A 27,751-nucleotide genomic window follows, 5' to 3' on the forward strand; every position below is an offset into this window, starting at 1 on the left:
GTCAAACCAGCAGAGCAGAAAACCTCCACTGCTGTCTCTGTCCTCCTCAAATGCAGATGGAAGCACATCTAGGTTTGAAGAATTCATTCCCCGCCTTTGTTCCTGGTATCCTGATCTTTGGACGGCATACCCCCAAAAGAGTTCCCACCAGCTTTTTGGAATTTTTCCTTGAACCGCTTTTGTGCCTAAGGCACTGTAAACACCTACACACCAGACTCGACAGTAAAGTCCAGGTGGTGTCAAAAGCAAGGATACACTGAAGAGCTGTACTATCTTGAAAAGTGTTTTCACTGGGTGGGGGCTTCATCCGTGCCTCTGCTTTTAAGCAATTCTGAAGAACCCCTTAAGCTTGCAGTTTTGTGATAAGTACAATCGTTGCTGGCATCTTCCCAGATGCTGGAGCTGAATGGAAATATAGCCAACAGTTTGACAGGCTTCACCCCACCCTCCCATTTTGGCATTTTAATATCTAGTATTACTGTAGAAGCAAAAATGGAAACTCATTACTGCCAATAAAATACATGAACACAGCAATCAGCCACTGAAAGGCAAACCGTCAATCTTTGCCTGGCCCAGTGTTTTTTAGGTTGAGTATTCAAGACGGATCACTGACAGAATATCGACAGTCAAAATATCGACTTACCAAAATATCGAGGTAAAAATATAGAATGCCAGAATATCGACTTCCTATCTACAAACAGGTAAGTACAAAAATATCGACTCCAAAATATCAATAGGAAAAAATATAGACAGTCAAAATATCGAATTTTTTTAAATATCTTAAAAGTAATTTAAAAGTAATATACAAATAAATATAATTCATTGAAACATACTTAAAATACTTAAATAAACTTAAAATTAATAAATAATTAATGTAACTTTAAAAATATATATATTTTAAAACATATATATATATATATATATATATATATATATATATATATATATATATCTATATATATATATATATGTATATATATATATATATATATATATATATATATATATATATATATATATATATATACATATTGTTACCAAAACATATACAATATTTTTACTGTAGGATAGCGGGAGGGTTAAATTTACTATTCACACTCCAGAGAGTGCAACAGTAGGGAAAGCGTCGGATAGCGTAGGGGTAAAAATTACTATTCCCACTCCAGTGAGCGCAACAGTAGGGAAAGCGTTGGATAGCGAAAGGTTAAAAATTACTATTCCCACTCCAGTGAGAAAAACAGTAGGGAAAGCGTTGGATAGCGTAGGGGTCAAAATAACTATTCCCACTCCAGTGAGCGCACCAGTAGGGAAAGCGTTGGATAGCGTAGGGGTAAAAATTACTATTCCCACTCCAGTGAGTGCAACAGTAGGGAAAGCGTTGGATAGCGTAGGTGTAAAAATTACTATTCCCACTTCAGTGAGTGCAATAGTAGGGAAAGTAAATACTTCATATATAAATATAAATAACATAAATATTAATACCAATTACAAAATATTTAAAATATTTTACAATTGTATAAAATATATTAATTAATCAATTAAAATTACAAATAAAAATTAACTAATAATAAAAATTACCTACTAATACTAATTATTTACCAATTACCAATAAATTAATTTACAATATAAAAATAAATAAAAATTAGACACAATTTTTTTTTAATTTAATTACTTACAATTAAATTACTTCCCAAGCTATTCCCCTATAAACACACAACCCACTACAGAAAATAATGTAATAAAAGTAACATATTTATCAATTATTCAATTACAATAAATTACAAATTATATTTTAATTAGTTACCAATTAATAATTAATTAGCAATTAATTCTAAATACATAACAATAAATAAAATAACATTTAATTAATTATAATTAAATTACTTCCCACCCTATTCCTCTATAAATCCACAACCCGCTACAGAAAATTAATTACTCAAATTAACATATTTATCAATGAATCAATTAAAATTAATTACCAATTATATTTTAATTATTTACAAAGTAATAATTAATTGACAAATAATTTTAAATACATACCAATAAATAAAATAACATATTTAATTAATTATAATTAAATTACTTCCCACCCTAATTCCCTATAAACCCACAACCTGCTACAGAGAATAAATTACTAAAATAACATATTTATCAATTAATCAATTAAAATTATTTACCAATTATATTTTAATAAATTACCAATTAATAATTAATTAACAATTAATTCTAAATAAATACCAATAAATAAAATAACATATTTAATTAATTATAATTAAATTACTTCCCACCCTATTTCCCTATAAACCCACAACCCGCTACAGTATCATATTATACAAAAATTAAAAATTAATATTAACTTACCTTAAATTCGATATTTTTGTTGTCTATATTATGTCTAGTCGGTATTATGTCCATTCTATATTTTTGATTCGATATTATGTCCATTCTATTCGATATTAAAATTTTCTAGTCGCTATTTTGGTAGTCTATATTATGTCTAGTCGATATTATGTCTATTCTATATTTTATACTCGATATTATGTCGTCGATAATTAAAACTCAATATTTTTACTATACCATTCAAGACATCTTGTCTATGCTTTAGTATATACTTATATGTGCATGTACTGTGTTGGCTCTGGAGATCAATCCTAGGACTTGTCAGCTTTCGCTTAGGGACTTTCTTTCTGTTCAACTGCCTCTATTTAACTGTCTTATTAGAAAATGACCAGTAGAGGTCAGTAGAATAACAGAATTGCTTTCTGCAGAGGGACTTTCTTTTTTTAATTTTTCTGGCAGCTGCCTCTATTTCACTTTCTTGATAGAAAACGACCTGCAGAGGTCAGTAAAATACCAGAATCACTTTAGCATTCTCCAGATTCCAGTCCATTGAAATTATCTTCCACAAGCACCCATTGGCAATTTATTTTTCAAATCTTGTATTTTTTCAGTGATGTGACCACCAAAGGCCCTGATTTTATATTTAAACACAGCTTTGAACTATACCGTTTCCTGCTGAAAGGCAAAGTTTCTCTCCATGTGTTCCCATACCGGGCGTGTCATGCAGTTTGATGCTTACTTTCCCTCCATGATAAAGAACAGGAGATGTTTCAGCACCCAGGTTAATGTGCTCCATAGCAAAATACATATAAGGTCCCAAAGGCGAAACCGATTGCATTGCAAATGCTTGTTTATCCCATAGAGGTTCCAGTTGCAGCCACCAGAACAGTCCACAGCTCTGTGAATAAGATGAGGCATTCATAATAAAACAGGACCCCTTGAGGGGACCAGCTCAACACTTACCGAAAGAGGCCCCCCACCAGGAAAACGGTATGGTGACATTTCCGATCACCTTTCACATGCTAAGTTTTGGGGACTTTAATGACAGCTGGCACTGCAGACATCTGTAAACTTGAAATATGGAGCTCTTTTTTGATGTACTAGTTAGCTGAAGATTACAGAAGTCAAATATGGTTCCAATAACACAGCTTTCTGGCTCTTCGTGATGGTAATAGGAAAGTCTGAAATCTTTTTAGCAACTGACAATCTCATTCTTTTACGATATTAGCATAGAATATGGGACCTTGGGTCTCCACATTCTTCTTAGCTGGTAATATTGCAAACTGCTAAGGGGTATTGTAGGAAACTCCCCCCTTTTCCCCTTTTTGAGCTATTACCCCCATTTTTTGCTGGACTTTGTTGCTGTTTTTTTTACTCTGCCCACTATGGCACTGCTGATTAGAGCTCTGTGGATGTGATCTGAGCCCTAAAAACATGTCAAATGGGCAACCCTCCTGACTGGCATGATAAATGTACTTATTGGCCCCGAATATATTGTACTAAAGTGTGCCCAGGCCTGTAAGTTAATTGTTACTAGTGGAATACGCTGGGATGCCTACGGGTAGCTATGCACTCTATAAATATTCCTAACAATACAGCACATGCTGTGCCACCACTAAAGTGACAATGCAAAGCATTTCTCCAGGCCTGCCTGCACAGCTTGGGTGAGCAGTTTTAAAACTGCCAATGCAACTTGGAAAATACTGCAATTTAAGAAGAAGGTTTTAGCCATGACAAAATGCTTAAGTCATCCCTAAAGTAGGCTTTACTAGCCCTATGGTAGAGTGCATAGTATTTTAATGTAGGCACAAGGGTTGCCTGCATTGACGCTAGGCAGCAGTTGGTGCGCCAGGGAAAGGGAGGGACAGGAATGCGCTTTATAATGTTAAATCTGGTGCATTTTTGCCCTTTCCCTTTCATGCAGCACAGCAAAGTGGCTTGCTGGGTGATAGTTTGATAATTGAGGCCCATAATGTTTTTAAAAGTCCTTACAGTGAAAATTGCCCAAAACCCAGTTTTCACTGTAGCAAAACCCATTTTTCACTGTAGCAAGGATGACTGTACCACAGAAAAGAATAGATTACTTTATTGCATATAATAAAGCTAACTTCAGATTGGCACTAGATAGAAATTTATTTTAAACACCCATTTACATTGTTTTAAAACGTCCAACTTAATGCTGGAGTTGAATTTTGTCTAACTATTTCAGAAAACATGACTTTAGAAAATGACTATATTTCTGCCTGAAGGCTCTAGTAGCTTTTTCAGAGTTCGTCTCCAACTGTCACCAGGCAACCTGTGGCCCCCCTGCAAGGAGGTGTGAATGGCTCCCAAAAAAAGCCCTGCCATGTGCACATTAGGATTGTTTTGAGTCAAACCCCCAGGATATGACCTTAATGTGGATAGGGTTGCCGCTAGGATCTGGTTAGGGATTCTCCACCCAACCACAAGCTAGGATACATTTGAAATCCCTTGACACCCTACTCAGAACCCATCTGGACCAGTGGAAGACAGAAGAACTCAATTTTCTGGTGAACCTGTGTATAGAAACCCGAAGGATTAGGGCCTGCTCCCACTTGTGACCAAGAACAAGAAGTGGACTACATGGGGCAGTTGGCGGACCTTCTGTTAAACTACAGGGGTACAAAATATTCAAGTATCCTGCTTTTTCCAAAAGCCCATCTGACCTGTTCAGCCTGGATTTGCCCTGGATCCTGCTAAGGGTTTCTGGGAGAGTGAGTCCTGATCCCAAAGTGGTGCCCACAAGGTTTTGGTCCCTTGGCTGCAATTAAAGTGTATTCCTCAGACCCTATAACCTCCACAACTGAAAACTTGGAACCTTTTTCAGAGCAAAGCAGTTGACATCAGGACAAACACCAAAGCCACAGCAGTCAATGTTGAATCGCTTGTCGGATTCAACTTGCTGGTTTCCCACGATGAAAGGACTTTCACCTCCAGAAAAGTTTAAAAATCCGAACATAAGTGCAGTTCACTGAGGCCGACTTAAAACAACAACCGACCAGCAACGAGACCTTCCTGGGTACAGAGTCCAGACTTCGCCTGCTCAGAACTTTCCTGCAGAGGACTACACCAAGTTTCCTGAAGAAGATGTGGGAGAGCTCAAACGTCCAGCACGGAGGCATTTTTTGTATGACCCAAACCAAGGTGGCATCCTTTTAATTTAAAACACAAAAGGCTTGGAAGTTCTGAGCAACTGCAGTGCCTGCCTGCCCTTTGTTACTGAGAACTGGAGTCACGCAGTTTGTCTCAGGTTAGTGCCTTTTCATTTCTGGTACTTTGCATAAGGTTAAAGATCTTAGGGCCAGATGTATCAAAGGGTTTAGCCCATTCTGTGTCTATGAGGAAATGTGTTGATACATATGGCCCTTAGAGTTTCTCGTTGCTCTAATGGTGTCATTTCTAATACTTATATGTTTCCCTCATCTTCATTGCTTGACTTTGCTCGCGAGAAAGAGTCACTCAAAGTCGTTGAAATGTCACTCATAATTACACTGAAATTATGAAAATGCCACACATAGTAGTCAGAAACCTTGGCAGTTATGCAAGAAAAGTGGAAAAGGAGTAAAGGCAAAGGCAGGCAATAGGGAGTAAACTGAAAAAAAGTTAAAAAAATTGACACCTGATGCTGGGGAATTCAGAAGAGTGTAAACAGAAATCACTGCAGAAATTATCTTCTATGTCATCTCCTTGTTCCTACATGCAATGGTGTTGTACTGCAAGGGTTTGGTGACCCGGCCTTATGAGGAGGTAATGGTCCCATTCATATCAGGTTCTGCAGGGGGGGTGGCATTCCTTTGTAGAGAGGAATTTATTTGATAGAAACATCACAGACCTCTGACATTTCTCAAGGCTACTTTAAGGAAACGTGGTTATTTTACCTTTTACTCGTGACGTCGGCTTGTTGATGTCTGTTTGCTGATCAGAGCCGTTTATGTCTGCCCACCAGGTGATTACAGCTTGGGCAAAAATGGTTGACATCTTGGAGACTATCGACGAAGAAAGGGATAAGACAGCAACCCAGCCAACATCTGAAACATTAAAAAAAATATGGTCAGAATGTCCATAAACCCATTATATCTAATGCAAGCGCTTAGATTCACTGAAAGGCTCTATGTTGGATTAACATGAGTTCAAGTTCTAAATTTCATTTAACATGCTCCAGCAAATGTAACTTTTGATTACCTAAAAACCTAAAAACGAAATCATCCGGAAAAATCATAAAACATAACCCACGGTCAACAAAGATTTTAGAACACGAACAAAGATTTGAAACGTTGAAATTTATGGCAGGGCATATCCCAATCCTGTCCAAAGTATGCTCAGTTTTGAATGAAATGGACGAGTGTGATGTGTTAAATTCTACACTGGGCGGGAAGTAAGGCGCCCCAAAAATATGGGGTAAGAGAAGGGAAAAGAAAATGGGATTATCAAATATACTGTACATCAAATGCAACCCCAACGGCGTTATAACGAGATCAGTATTGCCTTCACTATCTCTGTAATAATTATGTAAAAAAAATTCTAATAAAATCTTTTGAAAAAAAAAAATGTTCAGTAGTATTGAGGTCTCCCATGGTTGTGATCGCTTGTTTGTGGTCATATGGCAAAAACATGATATATATTCATCAAAGTTATGTTTTCTTTAGCTTGATTTGCTCCAAAAAGCAAATAATTACAGAAACGTAGGGAGAGGGAATACAGTAGTAAATAAAAGAGGTTGTAAAATGTAAAAAAAGGCATTGAGTGGAATTTTTTTTTCCTTAATCTCTACCTTCTGCCAGGTGGTGTCTCCAGGATTCCTTTTTCATGTCCCGTTCATGTATGTGTGCTCTCCTGGTCTTTCTAAGTCACTTAATTGGCTTAAGCCAGGCTCAACCTGATTTTAATTCTGAAGGACTCCAATGGTTCTTGCCTGATAGATTTGGGGAGCTATTAATAGCAATGTTATGATACGCTTTACAGGGTGTTTAGTAATATTATTACTAAATTAAGGCATTACACTCTCCTATTCGAGGAACTAGAGAAAATAAAGTGTATAGAAACCCTCAAGATTCTGTCAGGCTCATACGCGCTGTGATCATCTGGTGCTCTATGATGGACATAGGGATTGCATGAGTTACTAATAATGGTTGAAGGTGCATCCATAATGCCAGACGAAGGATATGATGGTTTCACAAATCAAGGTGAAAGCAATCAGGGACAAGGAATGAGGTCACTTAAATGCTGTGTTTTAATTGACAACAAAGAAGTGCCGGTATTCACCCAATTGAATGGGTGTGGTGATTCAGGGGGGGGGTTTGGTGTGGGGTAGGGGCAGGGTTTGGGTGTTTATCAGCTGTGACATGGTATCTTTGAGGAAATCCACTCATTCCGAGCCACCTATTTCAGTTAAACAGAGTCAGTGATTCAGTAGGGAGATGGACAGGCGAGGTATTGAGTGGTCATGCACATATAGGTTGCATGTCAGAGAGCAATTATCTGAGGTGGTTACATAGGAAAGTAAATGGCCCTTCTCCAGTCATACAGAGTCAGCGGTAGCGTGACCACGTGGCAACAGGGCAAATTCTTGACAGTGACAGTAAAAATTCAGGACAAAGTGTCAGAATTCAGGACAAAAGGACTAGCCTATAATACATCTTGGCCTTTCAATTGACCCTCATACAGGACCAGCTATACTGAACCGCTGCATCTAGGTCAGTCATGTGACTTTCAACTTCTGGTCTTCTTAATGTCTACACCATCTTATTAAATAAGCTGCATGGCACTCGACCTCTGGTTTGATTAGTGTTTCACAAACTCACACCAATTGGGCTAAAGGCAATTTTTCTTTTTTATCACTTTTTATTATAAATACTTGTTGGATCTCTGACTTGCAGGTAATTGGGAGATTGCACTGGGTTGACTGTTCTATCTTTTCCACCACTCTTGCATGATGTTTACAGCAGTGAACATGAAAAAAATAAGAACTGGCATGGGGGCAGAGGCTCTCTCTTCTTTCCTTCCTAGTTCCAGATCACAATATACAAAGGTAATTACCATCACATATTTGTGAAGGAATTTCTTGAACTACAGATTGTTATGATGTGCATATCAATTGATATATGTATATATATATTTAATTACAGCCTTTAAAAAGTCAAATGTGTGACGAAACACGTGTCGGCTGTTTTTCATGAACAATATATAAGCTTTAATGAGAAAAAATATGTGGCTCTTGTGGTGGAATTGTAAGATCTATAAATTACTAAGAGAAATGGAAGCGCTTCATGTCGATTGTTGTAGTGAGTGCTGTGGTACTCGTTTTTCATGCTAAAACGGAGATCTTTGGCTAAAGTTCACCTCATTGAAAGAATTTTTCTGCACAATTCTGATTATTGACACAGTGGCACATTACAAGAAAATCGCGATCAAAAGTACCATCACTACACGTTCAAATTGTTTGTCACAAATAGCTGGACAGATTTAAAGATGAAAAAACTAGTAAATATGTACTCTCCAAGCAAATTTGACAGTCGTCATAAGAGTTAGATTTCACAATTCTACCACTGTACCATGAATAACAATGCCAGAAGCATTGTTATGTTCCTGAACATAGACTTAGAGTTCACAGGCAGTAGCACTAGTAGATGAAAAAGAGAGAGAAGTGTGCGGGGAGAGTATGTGGCCTAACGGCTAGGGCGGTCGATCTCAAATCTGGGGAACCAGGCTCGAGTCTCAGCAATGACGCTCAACATCCTGTGATTCTGGGCATATCACTTAATCTCCCCGTGCCTAACAAAAATGAATGTGTCCTTGTGCAAAAAACCTGGTGCTCATGTAAAACGCTCTGATACCTGATACCTTTGGGTCAGGTTTGCGCTATACAAAAACACTGGAATAAAAAGTGATGGGGAGAGAGGGCTATATGTTAAGAGGAAGAGGCAGAACTATCGAACAGTGAGAGTGAGTGTGAACAGTAAGAGAAGAGTAAAGCAAAAGAGGGCTGGCCTGCTGAGAGCCAGCTGAGAGAAAGAACAGATGGTGAAAAGAGAAAAGATGACAACAAGTGGAGCAGAGAAAAGAACAGAACACGGGTACAAAAAGATGGTGAAGGTGAGAGAGACCTTAGAATAATGACAGACTATAGAAAAACAATAAGGCTGCTATTTGATAGTTCACAGTGCTATATTAGGATTGTATCTCATGTACTGCAATTAATAAGAGGGTCCCTGTGATAAAAACAGTAACCCAATGAACTGTCTCCATAAAAAAAAACAATTCTTTGATCTGCATGTTACACATGCTTCTCTGGAGGCCCACTATCCCTTTGTGCTACTTTATGATAAGTCAAAGTTCAGAGAAGACAAAACTCAGATCTCTCAAACAGATACATTAATCACCGGAGGTAAAGTGACGTTGTTTAGCCTATAAATTGCTGGCACACACAGGACCTGAAGTCTGCGCCTTTGACCCTGTAGAAGTGTCAAAATGCAGTCCACCTCCCCCACACACACACCTACCCAGAGCTTGAGAGCTTGGACCCTGGTGAGGTGACACCAGCCCCTGAATATAAGCAGAATGCCACGCCCTAGACTGTGACAGGAGGAGTCCCAGAACATTCTGTAACTGGTGTAACTGCACAGAGAGGTCGGCTATCATTCTGTGTCTGATAATCGGGTGGCAATCAGAATGATAATGTGCAGACAACAGTCTGTGCCAGGTTTGGGAAGGGCTGCTGCAGGCCCTTGAGGTTCACAGCAGAAATGTGAGCTGGCCCCTGTAGTGAGAGTTACAGACCTCGGAGTCTGCTTGTGGGGGGATAGCGCAGGTAGCTCCAATGTCCAGAATTACGAACAAAAGGCGTCCATTCATGGGATCATGGTGGACAACGGACAAGAGGGCCAAGCAATGGATGGCCCGTGAAATTTACGGATGGTTGGCCACCATAGTCAGAGGCAGACTCGGAAGTGGGACATGCAGGGTGATGCCTGAGCTCTGGTCTGGAACAGCGCTGATGTGGTGCTCCTGGTGATGAGTCAGTCAGAAAGGGCCTTGGACTGGCACTGCACTGTCTTCTACATCTCCCCATCCCCTCTGTATTCCTTGGCTCTCAACGTTTCCCCCCTCTCTGGCCTTTGTCATAATTGTATGAGGGGTGGAAACTAGACACAAGACACACATGCACATGCACTCTCTCAGGCATACACACACACACACACAACAGTGGCACTCATACACAGGCAAACGCACTCAGACATGCACATAGTTTCAGCACAGGGACACAATATCTGCAAAATAACATCAAGTATGAGAATAGGCTGCATGTCAAATGACATCGATGACCGCGCACCCTACATCATGCATATTGTTTAATTAACAGCACAGGCTTTGATTGGCCCCTGTGCTGTTATGCACAGTGTAATGCAAAACCTATGATGTCCTTATCAGTGAGCCACCCTGTCACTATTAAAATTAACCTCTGCTGAATTATTCTGCTGTGGCTCAGCTGAGCCAAGCACAGTGAGATTCATAAGTCAGAAAGAGACCCAGGCAGGCTTTGTTCTGACAGCTCAATCATTATAATCCTCCTCCCACCACCCCTGTACCTGACCCTGCTCCAACTTAATGGTTACAGGTACTCTCCTTGTGCAAGGAGAAGTGCAGGTACTGAAAGGGAGAAAACCAAGAAGTGTTGGCACTTACTACGAGTGAGTACCGTCCCATTTAAAGCACTGCTTAAAGTGCTATTGTGTTTTACATTGCCTAAGTACAATTTGATTAGTACAACTCAAATGTTCCTTTTGCTTATGGACTGGCAGCCTAATCTCAGAGACGCATCTGCAGCTCACCCTGCAGACTTTTAATTTCCACCTCCTGCAAAGACACTAGGTTTCTTATTTCATCATAGAAGGGATGATGCAAACTTGAATGTGCATTATGAAGATTCGTGATGGTTTTCAAAATTTGAGACTTTCCTTTTGCTGCAGCCCCAATTTTGGGAAAAGTTGGCAGTTGAGTATTTTCAGATGCATCTTCTTTTTCTGTGCTTTTCTGAATGATGTGTTGCAGGTTTGAGCAGCTGTCTCCCACCTCCTTGGCAGTCCTCCTTCATCTATCTTTTTTCTTGCCCTGTCCAGTAAAGAATTGGTTGCCTGCACGCTTTTTCCCCCGCTTGAGGTGAAGATAGCCCCTCCCCCTCTTGGGGCTTTTTACAAAGCACATCAGTGATTTCAGGAAACAGGAATGCATCTGGAGTCAATGAATCAATCAGGATTTGTAAAGCATGGCTGCAGTACCAATGAAGGTCTTGAGACACTGGAAGAGCAAACTGCATGTTCTCCTATGGATTGAAAATCCAGGTCTTGACGTCGTTCCTGAACTGCTGGAGGGATGGTGAGGCTCTAAGGTGCAGGGTGAGGTTGTTCCAGGATTTAGCCACCAAATGGGAAAAGGTGCAGCCTTCACTGTTCATCCGGCGGAAGCGGACGGTGGCTGATAGGGAGAGGGATTGAGAGAGCTGGTGGATGTTCATTAGATTGTTGAGGTACGCCAGCCCTTCATTGTGTAGTGCCTTGTAAGCGTGAGTGAGAGCTTCAACTTGCATCTCTTTGCGACTGGCAGCTAGTGGAGCCTCCTGAGGCGTGGGGTGATGTGAGTCCATCTGGGGAGGAGGTCATGAGTTGCTCTGTTATTCCTATGTAGAGGGAGTTGACATAGTCTAGTTTGCTGGTGATAAGAGCTTGCATGACTGTTCGCCTGGTGTTAGGTGGGAACAATCTGAAGACCTTTCTAAGCATTCGCAGGGTAAGGAAGCAAGCAGAGGAGACTGTGCGGACCTGCTCCTTCATGAACAGCTGGCTGTCGTGGAAGATGCAAAGGTTGCAGACATGTTCAGTAGGTTTGGGACCAGCTCAGGAGGCCACCGTGCAGTGTTCCAGAGGTTGCCCTTTCCTTTCCCAAAGATGGGTTTGTTGTTGTTCTTCCAGGCGGCCATGTCTTTTATGCATCTTTGGAACTTGTCCTTGGTGTCGGCTGTGTCATTGGTCAGGGAAAGAATGAGTTGCGTGTTGTCAGTGTAGATGATGTTGAATCTGTGGCTCTTGGCAATTTTTGCAAGGGGTGTTATCTATATGTTGAAAAGGGGTTGGGCTAAGTGATGAGGCTTGAGGTAGACTGCATATGATGTTCTTGGGAGCGAGGAACAGTGCAAGAGGATGACCTTCTGAATTCTTCCTGAGAGATAGGAAGTAATCGAGTTGAGGACTAGTCCTTGAATTCTGATCTGGAGGTGTCTTTTTAACAGTGTGTGAAGGGATTCGGTGTTGAGGGTTCCGTGTCGAAGGCTGTTGAGAGGTCGAGGTGGATGAAGGTAACTGTTTCTCCAAGATTTAACAGCATTCTGATATCGTCCATGGCTGCTACTAGGGTTGTCTCTGTGCTATTTTTAGTTCGGAAGAGTGATTGGGAGGGGTCCAGAAGGTTGTGGTTCTCCACATGTCTAGTGATCTGGAAATTGATGGCTTTCTCAATGACCTTGGCTGGAAAGGGAGCAGGGAGATAGGTCAGTAGTTCTTAGGTTCCCCTGGGTCCGCAGATGGCTTCTTCTCAGCGGATTCAGGTCGGCATGTTCCAATTTCAGGGGGAAGTGGGCTGTGGTGAATGAGGAGTTGAGGACCTTGGTGAGTTCTTTGCTGAAGGGCTAAAAGCTGAGGTGAAATGAGTGGTGTGGGCAGGGGTCTGCTGGGGATCTGGAGTGGATGGATCTCATGATGGATGCCATTTCCTTCTTCCATGAGGTGAGCTGGTGTGTGAGTATGTGAAGTATCTTTGGTGTTCTCCAGGTGAAAGTGAAGGTCTCCAAGAAGAAGTATGGATTTGAGTTGATGGCGAGAGGAGCAATGAAGTTGGGGATGGCCGGTGGGGTCCCAGTGGTCTGTAGACGAGGGTAGTTCTGATAATGGCTTTGCTGTTGGTTCAGGGTTGGAAGTTGAGGTGCTCCATGAAGGGGGTGGAGTCTTCTGTGGTGGTAGAGCATTCACGGTCCTCCTTATAGATGATGGCAAATGCTGCCACAGTTTCTGTTGGATCGGTCCTCGTGTGTGATCTTGTATTTATCAGGGGTGGCTGTGGTGATGTCTGGAGCAGAAGTGGGGTTCAGCCAGGTCTCTGTGAGGAAGACTGTGTCTGGGGTGTGGGTCATGATGGTGTCCCAGATTTTCGTGGCATGTTTTCTGAGTGAGCATGGTTTGTTCAGCAGGCAGTGGATCTAACCAGAGGTGTTGGATTTGGCCTTGTTGGTGGGTGTGGCATTGGTGGTATCCTTGATGTTGCAGGGGAAGGGGCAGTTCCAGCATGAAAAAGGGCATTCAGTGGTCCTGGGGAGGCATAGGTGCAGTTACTGTCATCCTGGAAACCAGGATTCAGGGCTAATGTTAAATATAGTAAAACTTTTTACCTATAGAAACTTACCTTCAAGATATTTTTGTCAATTATAGTCTTGACACAATATTTTTTCGATGCAATATTTGTCTTTCTGATATTTTGTCTGCACACTCCATGGCTGAGGTAAACTCTTGGAGCCATTGTCAGCGATCTTGGAATGTTTTCCAAACAATTCCAGGATAGACACTGCGAGAAGTTAGCCTGGCATATGATGTCCACTAGTTTAAGTGGGCACCTTGCACCATTCTAATCAACCCTTATTGATGGTGGTTGTAAAGTCAACCTTATGGAAAGCTATCCTAGTGGTAGCATGGACCAGCAGTCATCAGGCTGATACTTCAGAGAGCGTATTAAGCAAGTTGTTTTACCAATTATAATCCCTTGAATACCAAATGAAAGCACACCACACATGGTATATATCAAATATATATGTATTTATTCTAAACAGAACCCCTCTGCACTCTTTATGAGGTCAGAGGTAAATATACAATACAAGTCACTGAGCTAATATACGAGATATTGCACAGTATACGTTATGCCCTAGGGGCCTCACAAACCATATACTAAAATAGTGGTATAAGAACCACAAGAGAATTAGATAGCAAGCCTGGGGCATGTGGAATTGCTGGGGCTACTCTAAACAACCAAAGGTTAGGAAGTAGGAGTCCCACTGGAGACGCGTGCAGTGTCTAAACACAGACAAGGGTTACTATTGATTTTCAGTGGGAAACGTAGAAGTTACAAATATACAATTTAAGGACACTTCCAGATGGAATACGATGGAACCCTTTTAAACTAGGACACTTTGAGAGTCAAGACCCACTGGAGCACCGGAGTACTTGTGTTCCCTCACCCAGGGAAGCCGGGTGCACAGGTGTCTTTAAGTGTCGGGTTTCGTCGTCGTTTTCAATGGAGAGCTGCAAAGAAGTGCTGCAGGCGACCAGAGGAAAAGTGTCCGGGTGGATCAAAGGGTGGATCGAAGATCTGTAGAACCTGAAAGCAGAAGAGACAGAGTCTGAGTCACTTGCCAGTGAACAGGGCGCCGAAAGGAAGATGCCACCAGATGTCAGGTGATTTCAGCTGAAGATGTGAAGTTTGTCTCCTCAGCTACGAGGACCAGGAGGCGTCAACAACAACTAGGAGCTGGATTTGAGCTGTCCTATGAAGGATCAAGTTGACTGCAGTATTGGTATCCAGACTGGACCCAACAAGCCTTGGCAAACGCAACCCATGCAGGATGTCAAGAATGGCTTCGGTGCAGACCAGCAAGGTCTGAGGACCCTTTCCTTTGTAGGGAAATTGGAGCAAACCTGGAGCAACCAGGAAAACAAGTTAGATGTAAAAGAAAGTCTTAAGGGGGTTCACTAGCCAATGGACGTGGAACTGGGAAAAAGCGTCAAGCTGAAATGCAAGAGTGGGCCTCACGGGACACTCGTGGAGTGTGGAGGCCTGAGCTTTGGTGCGAATAGTGCTTGGGTCTGGAGCTTCTCGTACCCCAATGCACAACTGCGAGATACCTCAGGAGTTGATGCAGTTAGCAAAATGCAGGATGTCCTGGGATTGAAAGTCGGGGTCAGAGATGGCTGGAAGTCCATGTCCTGTGTGGCAGATTGTTCGGGATCCGGCGGGAGCCTCAAAAATTCAGACTGGCAAAGTTGCTGTTGGTGCCTGTTTGAACAGGGTGGTCACTCCTTGACCACAAGGGAGATGTCTTCCATCTTCCGTTCGAAATGGAATGTTGAATGTCCAGGATTTCTGCATCAAAGTTTTGTCCAGGGTAATCTAAAGTCCTAGGGACACAGCTCCTATACTTATACTGAGTTTAGGGGCTGGACTACCCTTAAGGTCCCTCCTATTGGGTGGACCTGGGAAGGGGGTGGGAACACCCCTTTCCCGTTGTCCAGTTTCGTGCCAGAGCTGGGGCAGAGTGCCCCAGCAACCGATTTGAACTGGGAAATGCATGGAGCACCTTGTGTGCCCCAGGCAGTGTCTGGAAAGCATTCACTGAATGCAGCCCTCCCAGCCCCAATACACAAAAGCCTGTCTGAGGAGGTGCTGGCACCTCCCTGGACAGGAAACCTATTGTCCAGGCCTCCCCTGACGGAGTTTCTTCAAGCAACATGAGGTCAGACTTGTGTCTGTGGCAGCAGCATCCATTTTGTGATGGTGAGGCTCTGTTTAACTTTAACCGGGTAAACCAGTAACTACATGTCTTCTCCCTCTAGAAGGGTGGAATGCTACCCCCGCTGTCAGGACTGGTGGGGGGGGGTAGTATTCCAAAGTGTTTGACACCTTACACAACATGTTTTGATAAAGCCAAACCAAAGTTAGCATTAACCGCAAGGATTATAATGCATTTAAGAGTATATGGTATGGCTATATCATAGAACAGCTATAAGGAGATGGTTCCGAAAGCTGCAGAGGGGCTCAGCTCATGCTAGGGCACCCTCTCACATAAAACCAAGCACTCTGCCTCCAGGATTGTTAAGGCCTGCCATAGGAGTGACTTGTAGGTGTATATGTATATATATATATATATATATATATATATATATATATATAGATATATATATATATATATATATATATATATATATATATATATATATATATATATAGATAGATATAGGTATACTATATCTAAGTAAGGGGTGATTACACCACCTTACCCAGGCTGTGTGAACAGACCTGTGGTGTCAGTTTGGAAGGCAAACCAGGGGTGGCTCAATACATGCTACAGCCCCTGGTAGGCCTAAGGTGCACCTATTCCCTGGGTACCTATGGTACACTATACAGGGGCTCACAAGGGTGACCCAGTAACCAATCTGGTATGTACCTAAAGTACATGGTATAAATTTAGAGAGAGAACAGCTGGGCTGTGGGTCTGATTGGCAGGCCCACAGCCACACTAAAGTTGAAAAACCAGAGAATCGTAGCAAAAAGTGGGGGTAACCGTAGGAAGCAGACCCTACTCTCCCACACAACCCCACCCCCCCAACGCAGGGACATTAAACTAACCTTGACCAGTTGAGTCTTCATGTTCTAAGTGGAAATATCTGGAGAGTCGATCTGCATTGGCATGGTTACTCCCAGGTCTATGCTCCACTGTAAAGTCCATACCCTGTAGGGAAATGGACCACCTGAGCAATTTGGGATTTTCATCCTTCATCTGTTGTAGCCACAAGAGGGACTTATGGTCTGTCTGAACATTGAAGTGAATACCAAACAAGTATGGACTCAGCCTCTTCAGTGCCCAAACCACAGCAAAGGCCTCCCTCTTAATAGCTGACCAATGTTTCTCTCTAGGGGTCAGCTTTTTGCTAATAAAAGCTAATGGCTGGTCTTGACCATCTTCATTCAGTTGTGAAAGCACAGCCCCTACCCCCAACTCAGAAGCATCTGTTATCCACTCCATACATATGTGTGCTCTTACGGTGACATGCATCAAGCGTTTGCGAATTCGCAAATGATGCGATTCGCTATTACACAGCAATTGCGAGCGCAATTGGCAATGTAGAAATGCATCAACCAATTTTTTGCGAAAATCGCTAAATATTCGCAAATAAAGAAAAATCGCAAAATAAATCTGAGAATACAATTGCGATTCCTTAGTTGCGATTCGCAATTACAGAATCGCAATTAAGGAATCGCAAATGATATGCATAAAAAATCGCAATTTGCGATTTTCACCAAATTCGCATTTTTGCGCTAGCAAATTAAGAAGGGACACTACCAGGTGGTAAAAATGAAAATGTAAGCTGAAACACCTGCTAACCAACTGAAAATGCATAAAACACACCCACACAAGGCCCCAGAGCACAAAATGGCTGGTCTGTACCTGATGGCGAGGAGGATGCGGCTGCTACGTGCTCGACAGAGAAGGAGGCAAATCAATGAACGCATATTCAGAGTGCGCATAACTTTGCTTGGCCAGCAGGACGACGAAATATACGATAAGTATAGGCTGAATGGACAAATGATAATTGATCTTATAAATGAATTGGACCCCATTCTCCAACGCCAGACACATAGGACCCAAGCCATCCCAACGCACGTACAAATATTATGTTGCCTACACCTACTGGCATCAGGCAGTTTCCAGGGAGTCATTGCAGTAGCCGGAGGGGTCTCACAAAGTGCATTATCAAGAATCCTGAAAGCGTTCCTTGATGCCATGATCACCCGGATACATGCACATATCAGTTTTCCTACCTCAGCCCATGACCTAGCTAAGACCAAGCAGGAATTCTACCAAATTGCTGGCTTCCCACAAGTAATAGGTTGCATAGATTGCACCCATGTCGCAATATGTCCCCCGGCTACACAGGAATATTTGTATCGAAATAGGAAATGCTACCATTCCCTCAACATTCAGGTGGTGTGTAATGCCAAAACCATCATTACAGACATTGTCGCTCAATTTCCTGGCAGTGCACATGATTCTTTTATCTTCCGGCAAAGTGGCATGCACACCCGACTTGCAAGGGGAGAGTTTGGAGAGGGACATTTGCTAGGTAAATATGTGCTACACAGCATTACAAACTTGTCACAAATGCATATCTGAAACATTTAGTTGACATATCTCCTTTTTTCACATGTAGGCGACAGCGCATACGCCTTGCGCAATTACCTCATGACACCGTATCTCAATCCTGCAACAGCCGCCCAAAGAAGATACAATGCTGCGCACATCTCAACACGGAATGTCATTGAGAGAACATTTGGCCTACTAAAGAGCAGATACAGGCGCCTACACAAGACAGGAGGAGCTATGAAGTACAACCCGGAGCAATGCTGCAAAATTGTGGCAGCATGTGCCATGCTGCACAACATAGCGATGAAGGGAGGCCTTGAAATTGACCTTTCTGACAGTGACTCTGAGGATGAAAACCAGCCACTCCCTCACCAACGTGCCCAACAAGGATCTGATGCAGCAGAAGGACGCAGACGCAGAATTGAGATCACACAAAATTACTTTTAAGGTGAGTAATGATGACACAAACACAGTATGGTTTGCAAAGTAATTTTTATGATAACATTATGTGACCTGGAAACAGAGGCGCACTATAAAAGTGACTTTGGGCACAGTTTTGTTGCCAACAACATTTTCTATCACTAAAAAAATAAAAAAACTTGTCAGTCAGTCATGAGGTCACATTGTGAGAAAGGTTCATTCACCATCTCAACATGATTTGTGCATGTAAGCTCAGCGTTTCTTGCCCCGAACTCCGAGACGCCTCTCGGCAGCAGCATCTTCTTGCCCTAGGCTGTGAGTGGCAGTGATGGCAACGCGTTTTGACCGTCTAGCCTCATTCACAATTGGCATTGGTGTATTCATCATGCCTGAGGCACCCTCAGTGACTTCATTTGGTGCTGGGATGTTTACATCACTTGTGGGTGCAGTCACCATCTCAACAGCGTTAGTTACTTGCTGTGAACCTGTAGCAACTTCACTGTTATCATTGGCGATTGTGGTCTGCATCATTGACATTCTGCGTGACAACATTGCTGTTGCTGTGGCCAGTGTGTTGTTGGACTCCACTTGCATTTGTAGTTGCTCCATGAGTTGTTGATGCTGTGCATTGTGTGCTTTTTGTCCCTCCAACATGACTCTTGTCATTTCCTGGAGACTAGTGGCAAGCAGAGCTAGGTTTCCAGACATTGTGGCTATTTCGCCCTTGATTAGTCTTGTGTTTTTTGCCTGCAGGCGATGTGACCGGAGCATCTGTGCCTCCAAGCCACCCCAAACATCATTCGAGTGTTCCACCTGCTGTGGCCTTCGTGCTCTGCGTTGTCTCCGTGTCAACCTTGCATTGGCTCTACGGTGGAAGGATGAACTACTTGTTGCAGAAGTACTTGGGTTGCTGGCATGAGGTGGTGCTTCAGCCTCATCATCCGTCTGATAGGGGACCAAAGGTGGGACGGGTGTCCTACGTGATTGTGGCACTCGTGATTGGATGCTATTTGAAGGTGTTGTGTTTTCTGCTTCAGAGGCGCTGCTCAGCTGGATGTCCTGGTTATCTTTGTCCCCGGCCTCACCATGTTCTGCATCTGTGAGTTTAAACAGTGCACAACTGAATTAATGTATGCTTATTAGGTTATGTGACTGTTGTGACATGAATAAACATTTATACTTTGCCACACTTACTACACTTTTGGATTTGGTGTTAATTATATGTGTGTCTGTGACTGTAACTGCTTGACCAAACTACATCTCCCATGATGCACTTGCTATACCATTGACAGTGATGTTGAGGTTTCACTGCTTGCGTGCGCGCTATGCAGAGCTAACATTCACACTGCTGTGATAGGGGCAAGGTACACATGCATTCCTCTTACCTTGGGACGTGTGTGCAGCTCCGGAGGTATCCAGATTCGTCACACCAACGACTGCTTCTTTCTGGATTGTGCTCTCAATTAAATCATCCATGGGTGTGTTGCTGGTGTGTGGTGGTGTCCCTCCTCCAGTTCCTAGTGCAGCCTTCATGCGGTCTGCGATGGTCGCCTTGGCCCTACTGCGCAGATCATACCACCTTTTTTTCAGTTCGTCGGTGGTACGATGAGTGACCCCGATTGCGTTGACTCTGCTTTGGATCATGAGCCATATTCGCCTTTTCTCCTGCTCAGGCACCTTGAGAGAAGCCTTCCCAAACAGCTTCTCATTGTTATGTACAACTCCCTCAATCAGGGCTTCAATTTCAGTTTCAGAAAACTTCAGTTTTCTTTTTCTGCCACTTTGTGAGTCCTCAACTGTTTCAGCAGGCTCCATTTTGTTTTGATAATCTGACACACTCCTCTCCTGCTCCCAGTACCAGCTCCTTCCTCTCTCTGTGATCCTGGATTGAAAATGAGGCTCTCAGAGCACACTTCCTGTATCAGAATGAGGCTTGGAGGGCACATTTCCTGGTTGTGACATCATCAGTATGCATCAACGCGCGATATCGCAATTTGCGAGTTCGCAAATAGCGATTTCGCAATTTGCGATATCGCAAATTGCGAAATCGCAATTTTTTTAGCGATTTTTTGCGATTCCTTATAAAATCGCTATTTTTTTGTTGCATTCCGTTTTGCGATTCCTTAATTGCGATTCCTTAATAATCGCTAATAAGGAATCGCAAAACGTTTTGTTGATGCATGTCGGTGTAAGTTCATTGAATCTCAACCAACCACAACCTTTGCTTCCACTCAAAGGGGAACCATGCATGCTATGCAATTACATAGAAATATGTGAAGATGAGGATTTCACTCTTATAAAGAAAAAGAAAGTTATATTGTATTGTCTTGGCCCAGGTGGGTTAAAAACCTACAACCAGATTGAGAAGAAAGTAAGGAAGGGTGACAATGTTTTTCAACATGCCTTGGATGATTTAGATGCCCATTTTTCATCTATTGTATGCGTGGCGGTAGACCACTACAGATTTTCACGGAGAAACCAGGGCAAAAATGAGAGTATCGATGAATATGTTGCTGCATTAAAGTACTTTAGCCTTAAAATGCAGATTTGGACAACTTCAAGAAGAGTTCATACGTGACCAAATCATAATGCACGTGAGTAACCCCAACATCCAGGACAAACTGTGGGTAAATGGTGAGTCACCAGTGAAAGAAGTGGTAGCTTTAGTTAAAAAGGCAGAATTTACAGGCAGATGTGCCAAGGCTGTTCTATATGAGCCTAACTTCGTTAAAGCTGTCAACACTTCTAATGCAAGCAAAATCAGATCCAAGGAAGGTACTCGTCAGAATTCAACTGAGAGGGACAAGAAAAATTATTCAAACAAGAAAAAACACAACTATGAGACAACACACACCAAGAGATATACAGAAGACACGGAACGAAAATGCAATCGCTGTGTGTTCCTGTCTTATCTTGCTGACTTCAAAAAGTGCCAGGCCAGATTTCAGAAGTGCACGTCATGTGGACTCATGGGGCATTTTGCAAAAGTATGCCATAGGAAATCCTCCAGACGCAGTAAGCGAGTCAAACACATCCAGGGTGAGTATGACTCCAAGTCAGAGGAGTCTGATGATTCAGAGTCTAGCAACATCAATTACGTGTTCTCAATTGAGTATGATGTTCTGGAGCTTGCTCCCACGAGAATCAGAAACCTATATGTGAAATCAAAATGGGGGGTGTGCCCGTGAACATTGTCGCCGATTCTGGTTCCCCATTCACTATTGTTAACAAAAATGTCTGGAAACAACATTTTGTTAGTATAATTGGTGCCACCCTGAAAAAATCCAATGTAATTGCGAAGAGCTACACTGGTGATAACATTGAATTCATAGATACTCATGATCTGGAATTCGAATTCAAAAGCAGGAAGGCGTACTGCTAACTCTTTGTAGCTAAAAAAAGGCCTTCCGTCTTGGGATGGAATAATCAAGCTGACCTAGCGATCATTCTAAATCCAAACAGTGATGACCCTGTTATGTCTATCGATGATAATAATACATGTAATAGCACCCTACTCAGAGACTACCCCAAAGTATTTACTGGAAAAAAAGCCTACTCAACAGTTTCCAGCACAAAATTGAATCAAAAGACAATGCCTCTCCATGCGTGCATAAGGTCAGACATCTTCCTGTTTCCGTTAGAGATGTCCAAACAGAACTGAACAGACTGGTCACCAATGGAGTAATAGAAAGGGGTGAATCTGCAGAGTGGGTTTCACCTTTAGTAGTTGTTAAACGACCCAATAGAAAAATTAGACTCTGCATTGATCTTAGAAACTTAAATAAGAACATTATAGTTGATCAGTACCCCTTGCCACGCATAAGTGAAATGTTCAATGCCACAAAAGATATGAATGTCTTTTCTATCATAGACTTAAAGTCTGCGTACCATCAGGTACCATTACATTTGGAAAGCAGAAAGAATACAACTTCATCACACCTTTTGGCTGTTATCGTTTCATTAGGGTACCATTTCGATTGCTCTCGGCTGATGTGCTTTTTCAAAGAATTATGGCTTCCATCTTTGAAGGCGTTACCGGTTTGAGGTTCTTCCAGGACGATATCATGATTATGGGCAGCAGCCAAATGGAACATGATGTATGCTTAAAGCTGGTACTTGAAAATATTAAAAGGCATGGTTTGACAGTCGAACTAGACAAATGCAAATTTTCTCAATGTAAAGTTAATTACCTAGGTCACACCATCATTCTCGAGGGTATAAAACCCAAGCAGGGATTAGTCGATGACATCCTTAAAGCTCCTTGCCCTCTGTTGGACTTGACCCATTTTCCCCAAATGAGGCCAGTAATGGGGCCTAAATGTTGAGGCGGTTGCAAAATTGTGTATTATGCTCCTGTGTTCCGCCTGTACTTATGTGCAAACCGAGGAGTTTGAGTTTATTGCTCTTTATGCAGGAGGTGCTAATGAGTTCATGCCTGATGTATTCTCACACCTAATGTTCTATCCTATAACCTGCCATGCACTATGCATGGATGCTTCCCTTAAGGTGCCCATGGAGGAGTTAAAGCCCAGGTGTCGGATGCCCTTGCTAAGGTGATTATGCTAAGGTTATGCCAAGAATTAATGCCTACATTTTCCCTGCAATGTTGACCCTGATGTGCCTTGTTAAATGATAACGCTTTGTTTTATTTCAGCCCTGGAAACTAATGGACTTAACTTTTTCTCCTTTTCCCTTTTTCCATGTAAATAATCCCCCTGGTATACATTGCCCCAGCGCCCGTTGGCGCCCCACTGGGATTACTGTTTCTTACTTTTGCAGGTTGGAGACAATACAAGAGTTATTCTTTTTCATCCAAACCGGTGTTGTGTCTCTTTTTGTGCTGTGCCTGGTGTGTCGTCTGTGGGTACTGTAAGGATGCTTCACACATGAACTTAGGAGTTTGGCCTGCCCGCTCTGCTACATGCTACCCCCCGTAGAATTGGTAACCCCATTTCTAACACCCTCCAACAAAGATGATGTGAGAGCTTTTCTCAGTCTTACCTAATATTATTTGAAATTCATTTGCAACTTCTCTGAAAAAACGTACAACATGAGACAATTACTAAAAAGTAAGATCACATTTTTGTGGTCCCAAGATTGTCAGAATGCCTTTGATGTCATCAAAAAAGAAATAGGCAATGCACCTTTTCTTAAAGTTTTCGACCCCAGAGTCTACACCTACATCACCACCGATGCCAGTAACAAAGGTGCTGTGCTCACAGGTAGACTCGGACAACAATGAGTGGGTAGTAGCTTTTACGTCAAGATCCCTGACTTCTGCCGAGGAAAGATACTCAGTGATCGAACGCGAGATGCTTGCTTGTTCGTGGGCTCTAAACTACTTCAGGGTGTATGTCTGGGGTTACAACATACATCTATGTACTGACCACAAACCGCTCATCAAAATCCTCTCGGCATCTAGCCTGCAGAATGCTTCCCCCAGGCTCAGCAAGATGTATGTCAAATTGCTGGACTACAATTATACAGTCGAGTATTGGCCTGGAGTTAGGAATAAAGAGGCCGATTTCTTAAGCAGACTACCCCTACCCCATGAGGAAGTCTTGAATGATCAGGAAGAAGCAGAGAAAGTAGCATTACTGTTCAAAGCAGACCTGGACGGGATCACAGCAAATGAGTGGACAGAACACATGATGAAAGATTCCACCCTTCTTAAGGTATGCAATTACACCAACAGCTCCTGCCCTGAGAAGAAACACCTTAATGATGAAGTTAGATTTTTTTTGGCAAATATGGAACGAACTGAGTCCCACGCTCCTCACCTCTCCTGCTTCCTGAGCCTTCCTGAGCCTCCTGCTGCCTGTGCTCAATGCCGCTCTGCGCCGACGCCGATTTCAGTGCCCCAGCCGCCGCAGGGCCGTCCGCCTAGCCTGCACCCATTTTTTCCACCACTGCCTGCCTGCGGCCCCTCCCCCACACCAGCCGATTGGATACCACGCTCCCGCCTCCTAGCGGACCCTCCCTCCCGGCTCCCTTTTTAAGGGGACCTAGTCTGCCACTCGGGAGCGACCACTGCGCCTCGGCCTGGTCGCCCCCACGCTCCTCACCTCTCCTGCTTCCTGAGCCTTCCTGAGCCTCCTGCTGCCTGTGCTCAACGCCGCTCTGCGCCGACGCCGATTTCAGCGCCCCAGCCGCCGCAGGACCGCCCGCCTAGCCTGCACCCGTTTTTCCCGCCGCTGCCTGCCTGCGGCCCCGCCCCCATGCCAGCCGATTGGATACCACGCTCCTGCTTCCCAGCGGACCCTCCCTCCCGGCTCCCTTCTTAAGGGGACCTAGTCTGCCACTCGGGAGCGACCACTGCGCCTCGGCCGGGTCGCCCCCACGCTCCTCACCTCTCCTGCTTCCTGAGCCTTCCTGAGCCTCCTGCTACCTGTGCTCAACGCCGCTCTGCGCCAACGCCGATTTCAGCGCCCAAGCCGCCGCAGGGCCGCCGCCTAGCCTGCACCCGTTTTTCCCGCCGCTGCCTGCCTGCGGCCCCGCCCCCATGCCAGCCGATTGGATACCACGCTCCCGCCTCCCAGCAGACCCTCCCTCCCGGCTCCCTTTTTAAGGGGACCTAGTCTGCCACTCGGGAGCGACCACTGCGCCTCGGCCTGGTCGCCCCCACGCTCCTCACCTCTCCTGCTTCCTGAGCCTTCCTGAGCCTCCTGCTGCCTGTGCTCAACGCTGCTCTGCGCCCACGCCGATTTCAGCGCCCCAGCCGCCCCAGGGCCGCCCGCCTAGCCTGCACCCGTTTTTCCCGCCGCTGCCTGCCTGCGGCCCCGCCCCCACGCCAGCCGATTGGATACCACGCTCCCGCCTCCCAGCGGACCCTCCCTCCCGGCTCCCTTCTTAAGGGGACCTAGTCTGCCACTCGGGAGCGACCACTGCGCCTCGGCCTGGTCGCCCCCACGCTCCTCACCTCTCCTGCTTCCTGAGCCTTCATGAGCCTCCTGCTGCCTGTGCTCAACACCGCTCTGCGCCGACGCCGATTTCAGCGCCCCAGCCGCCGCAGGGCCGCTTGCCTAGCCTGCACCCGTTTTTCCCGCCGCTGCCTGCCTGCGGCCCCGCCCCCACGCCAGCCGATTGGATACCACGCTCCCGCCTCCCAGCGGACCCTCCCTACCGGCTCCCTTCTTATGACGCCCCCAGAGCGACCGCGCAGTGGACGTGCGCAGCGGGAGCACCGATTGAGCGCCGAAGGTGCGCCAAAGGTAAGCCCATCCGCGCCTGGACCGCGCCCAGGGCCAGGACCCCTGGCTCCCGCAGACACCAGCCCACCCGCCGGACCTACAACGCCACTGAACTCAACGCACTCAACACCGGCCGAATCCCGGGCTGCTACCGAGCCACCCGAGACGCACCCACGGACCCTTCTGCTGCCACTCCTGCAAGTTCACCTGCATCTGGACCTGCACTTCTCCAGCCCTGACCAAGACCAAGACGAGCAACAGCAGCAGCCACCTAAAATGCATCCTGCTCAACACCCGCTCCACCCACAGACACGCCGTCGAGCTCTGGAACCTGCTCGACACCACAGCCCCAGACGTCGCCTTCCTCACGGAAACCTGGATGAACGCCTCTTCAGCGCCCGACATCGCCATCGCCATCCCAGACGGCTACAAGATCATCCGGAGGGACCGCATCGACCAGACTGGAGGAGGCATCGCCATCATCCACAAGAACACCATCCGCATCACGACCAACACCGACGATACCATCGCACCCGCCGAGCACCTGCACTTCCAGGTCCACATCAACCCCAAGACCACCTTCAGAGGCACCCTCATCTACAGACCCCCGGGACCATGCACACAATTCAGCGAGGACATTGCCGACTTCGTCAGCCCGCTCGCCCTCCCCTCCTCTGACTACATCCTCCTCGGGGACCTCAACTTCCACCTGGAGAACAACAACGAGCGCAACACCACCACCCTGCTGGACAACCTCGCAAACCTCGGACTCAAGCAGCTGGTGACCACCCCCACCCATTACGCCGGACACACACTCGACCCCGTCTTCTCATCCAGCAAGGACATCACCTTCAGCCACGCCACCGGACTCCACTGGACGGACCACAGCTGCGTCCACTTCAGCTTCAAAAGGATCACGATCCACAACCACCAGCAACAAGCTGCACGCAGAAGCTGGAACAAGATCACAGCCAACCAGCTCGTGACTTCCCTGAGCAAGAACCCACCCACCAGCACAACGAACCCCAGGCAAGCGGCCACCAACCTCACGAAGTGGATCAGCGTCTGCGCAGACGACCTCGCCCCCTGAGGACCCCACCTAGCAGACCCGGCAGCAAGAAAGCCCCATGGTTCACCGATGAACTCAAGAGCTCCAAGAAGAAATGCCGAGCCCTCAAGAGAGCCTGGCGCAGACACCCAACACCGGACAACATGACTGCCCTCAAGCTTGCCACCCGAAAACACCACCAACTGATCCACGCCACCAAGAAAACGGCATTCAAGGAACGACTGGACAACAACGCACACAACAGCAAGGAACTCTTCAACATCGTCAAAGAGCTCTCCAACCCCAACGCCGGAAACAACGACATCACCCCTTCGCAAGACCTCTGCAACTCCCTCGCCTCCTTCTTCCACAACAAGATCGCGGACATACACAACAGCTTTAGCACTCAACCGACGCACGCCATGACTGAACCACCGCCCCCCACCACCACCCTCCGCGCCTGGACCCCGATCAGAACCGAAGACACCGTCCGCACGATGAACTCCATCCACTCCGGATCTCCGACCGACCCCTGCCCTCACCACGTCTTCAACAAGGCCGACGCTGTCATTGCACCACACCTGCGGGACATCATCAACACCTCCTTGGACACCGCTACCTTCCTGGAGAGCTGGAAGCACGCCGAACTCAGCGCTCTACTAAAGAAGCCATCAGCCGACCCCACCGACCTCAAGAACTACCGCCCCATCTCGCTGCTCCCTTTCCCTGCAAAAGTCATTGAGAAGACCGTCAACAAGCAGCTGGCCACCTTCCTCA

At 44.9% G+C, this 27,751-nt stretch overlaps 1 protein-coding gene across 1 annotated transcript in view; it reads right to left on the bottom strand.

Moving 5' to 3' along the window:
• Positions 1-27,751, bottom strand: part of LOC147688480 (lipopolysaccharide-induced tumor necrosis factor-alpha factor homolog) — a 236,723-nt gene that overhangs the window by 48,332 nt on the left and 160,640 nt on the right. The window contains exon 4 of the mRNA XM_086939830.1: positions 6,240-6,389. Coding sequence (XP_086795956.1) covers positions 6,281-6,389 — 109 coding nt within the window. The 3' untranslated portion in view covers positions 6,240-6,280. The remainder of the gene's footprint in view (positions 1-6,239; positions 6,390-27,751) is intronic.

This window comes from Lissotriton vulgaris, chromosome 10, assembly GCF_964263255.1.
Source record: "Lissotriton vulgaris chromosome 10, aLisVul1.2, whole genome shotgun sequence".
NCBI classification, from domain to species: Eukaryota; Metazoa; Chordata; class Amphibia; order Caudata; family Salamandridae; genus Lissotriton; species Lissotriton vulgaris.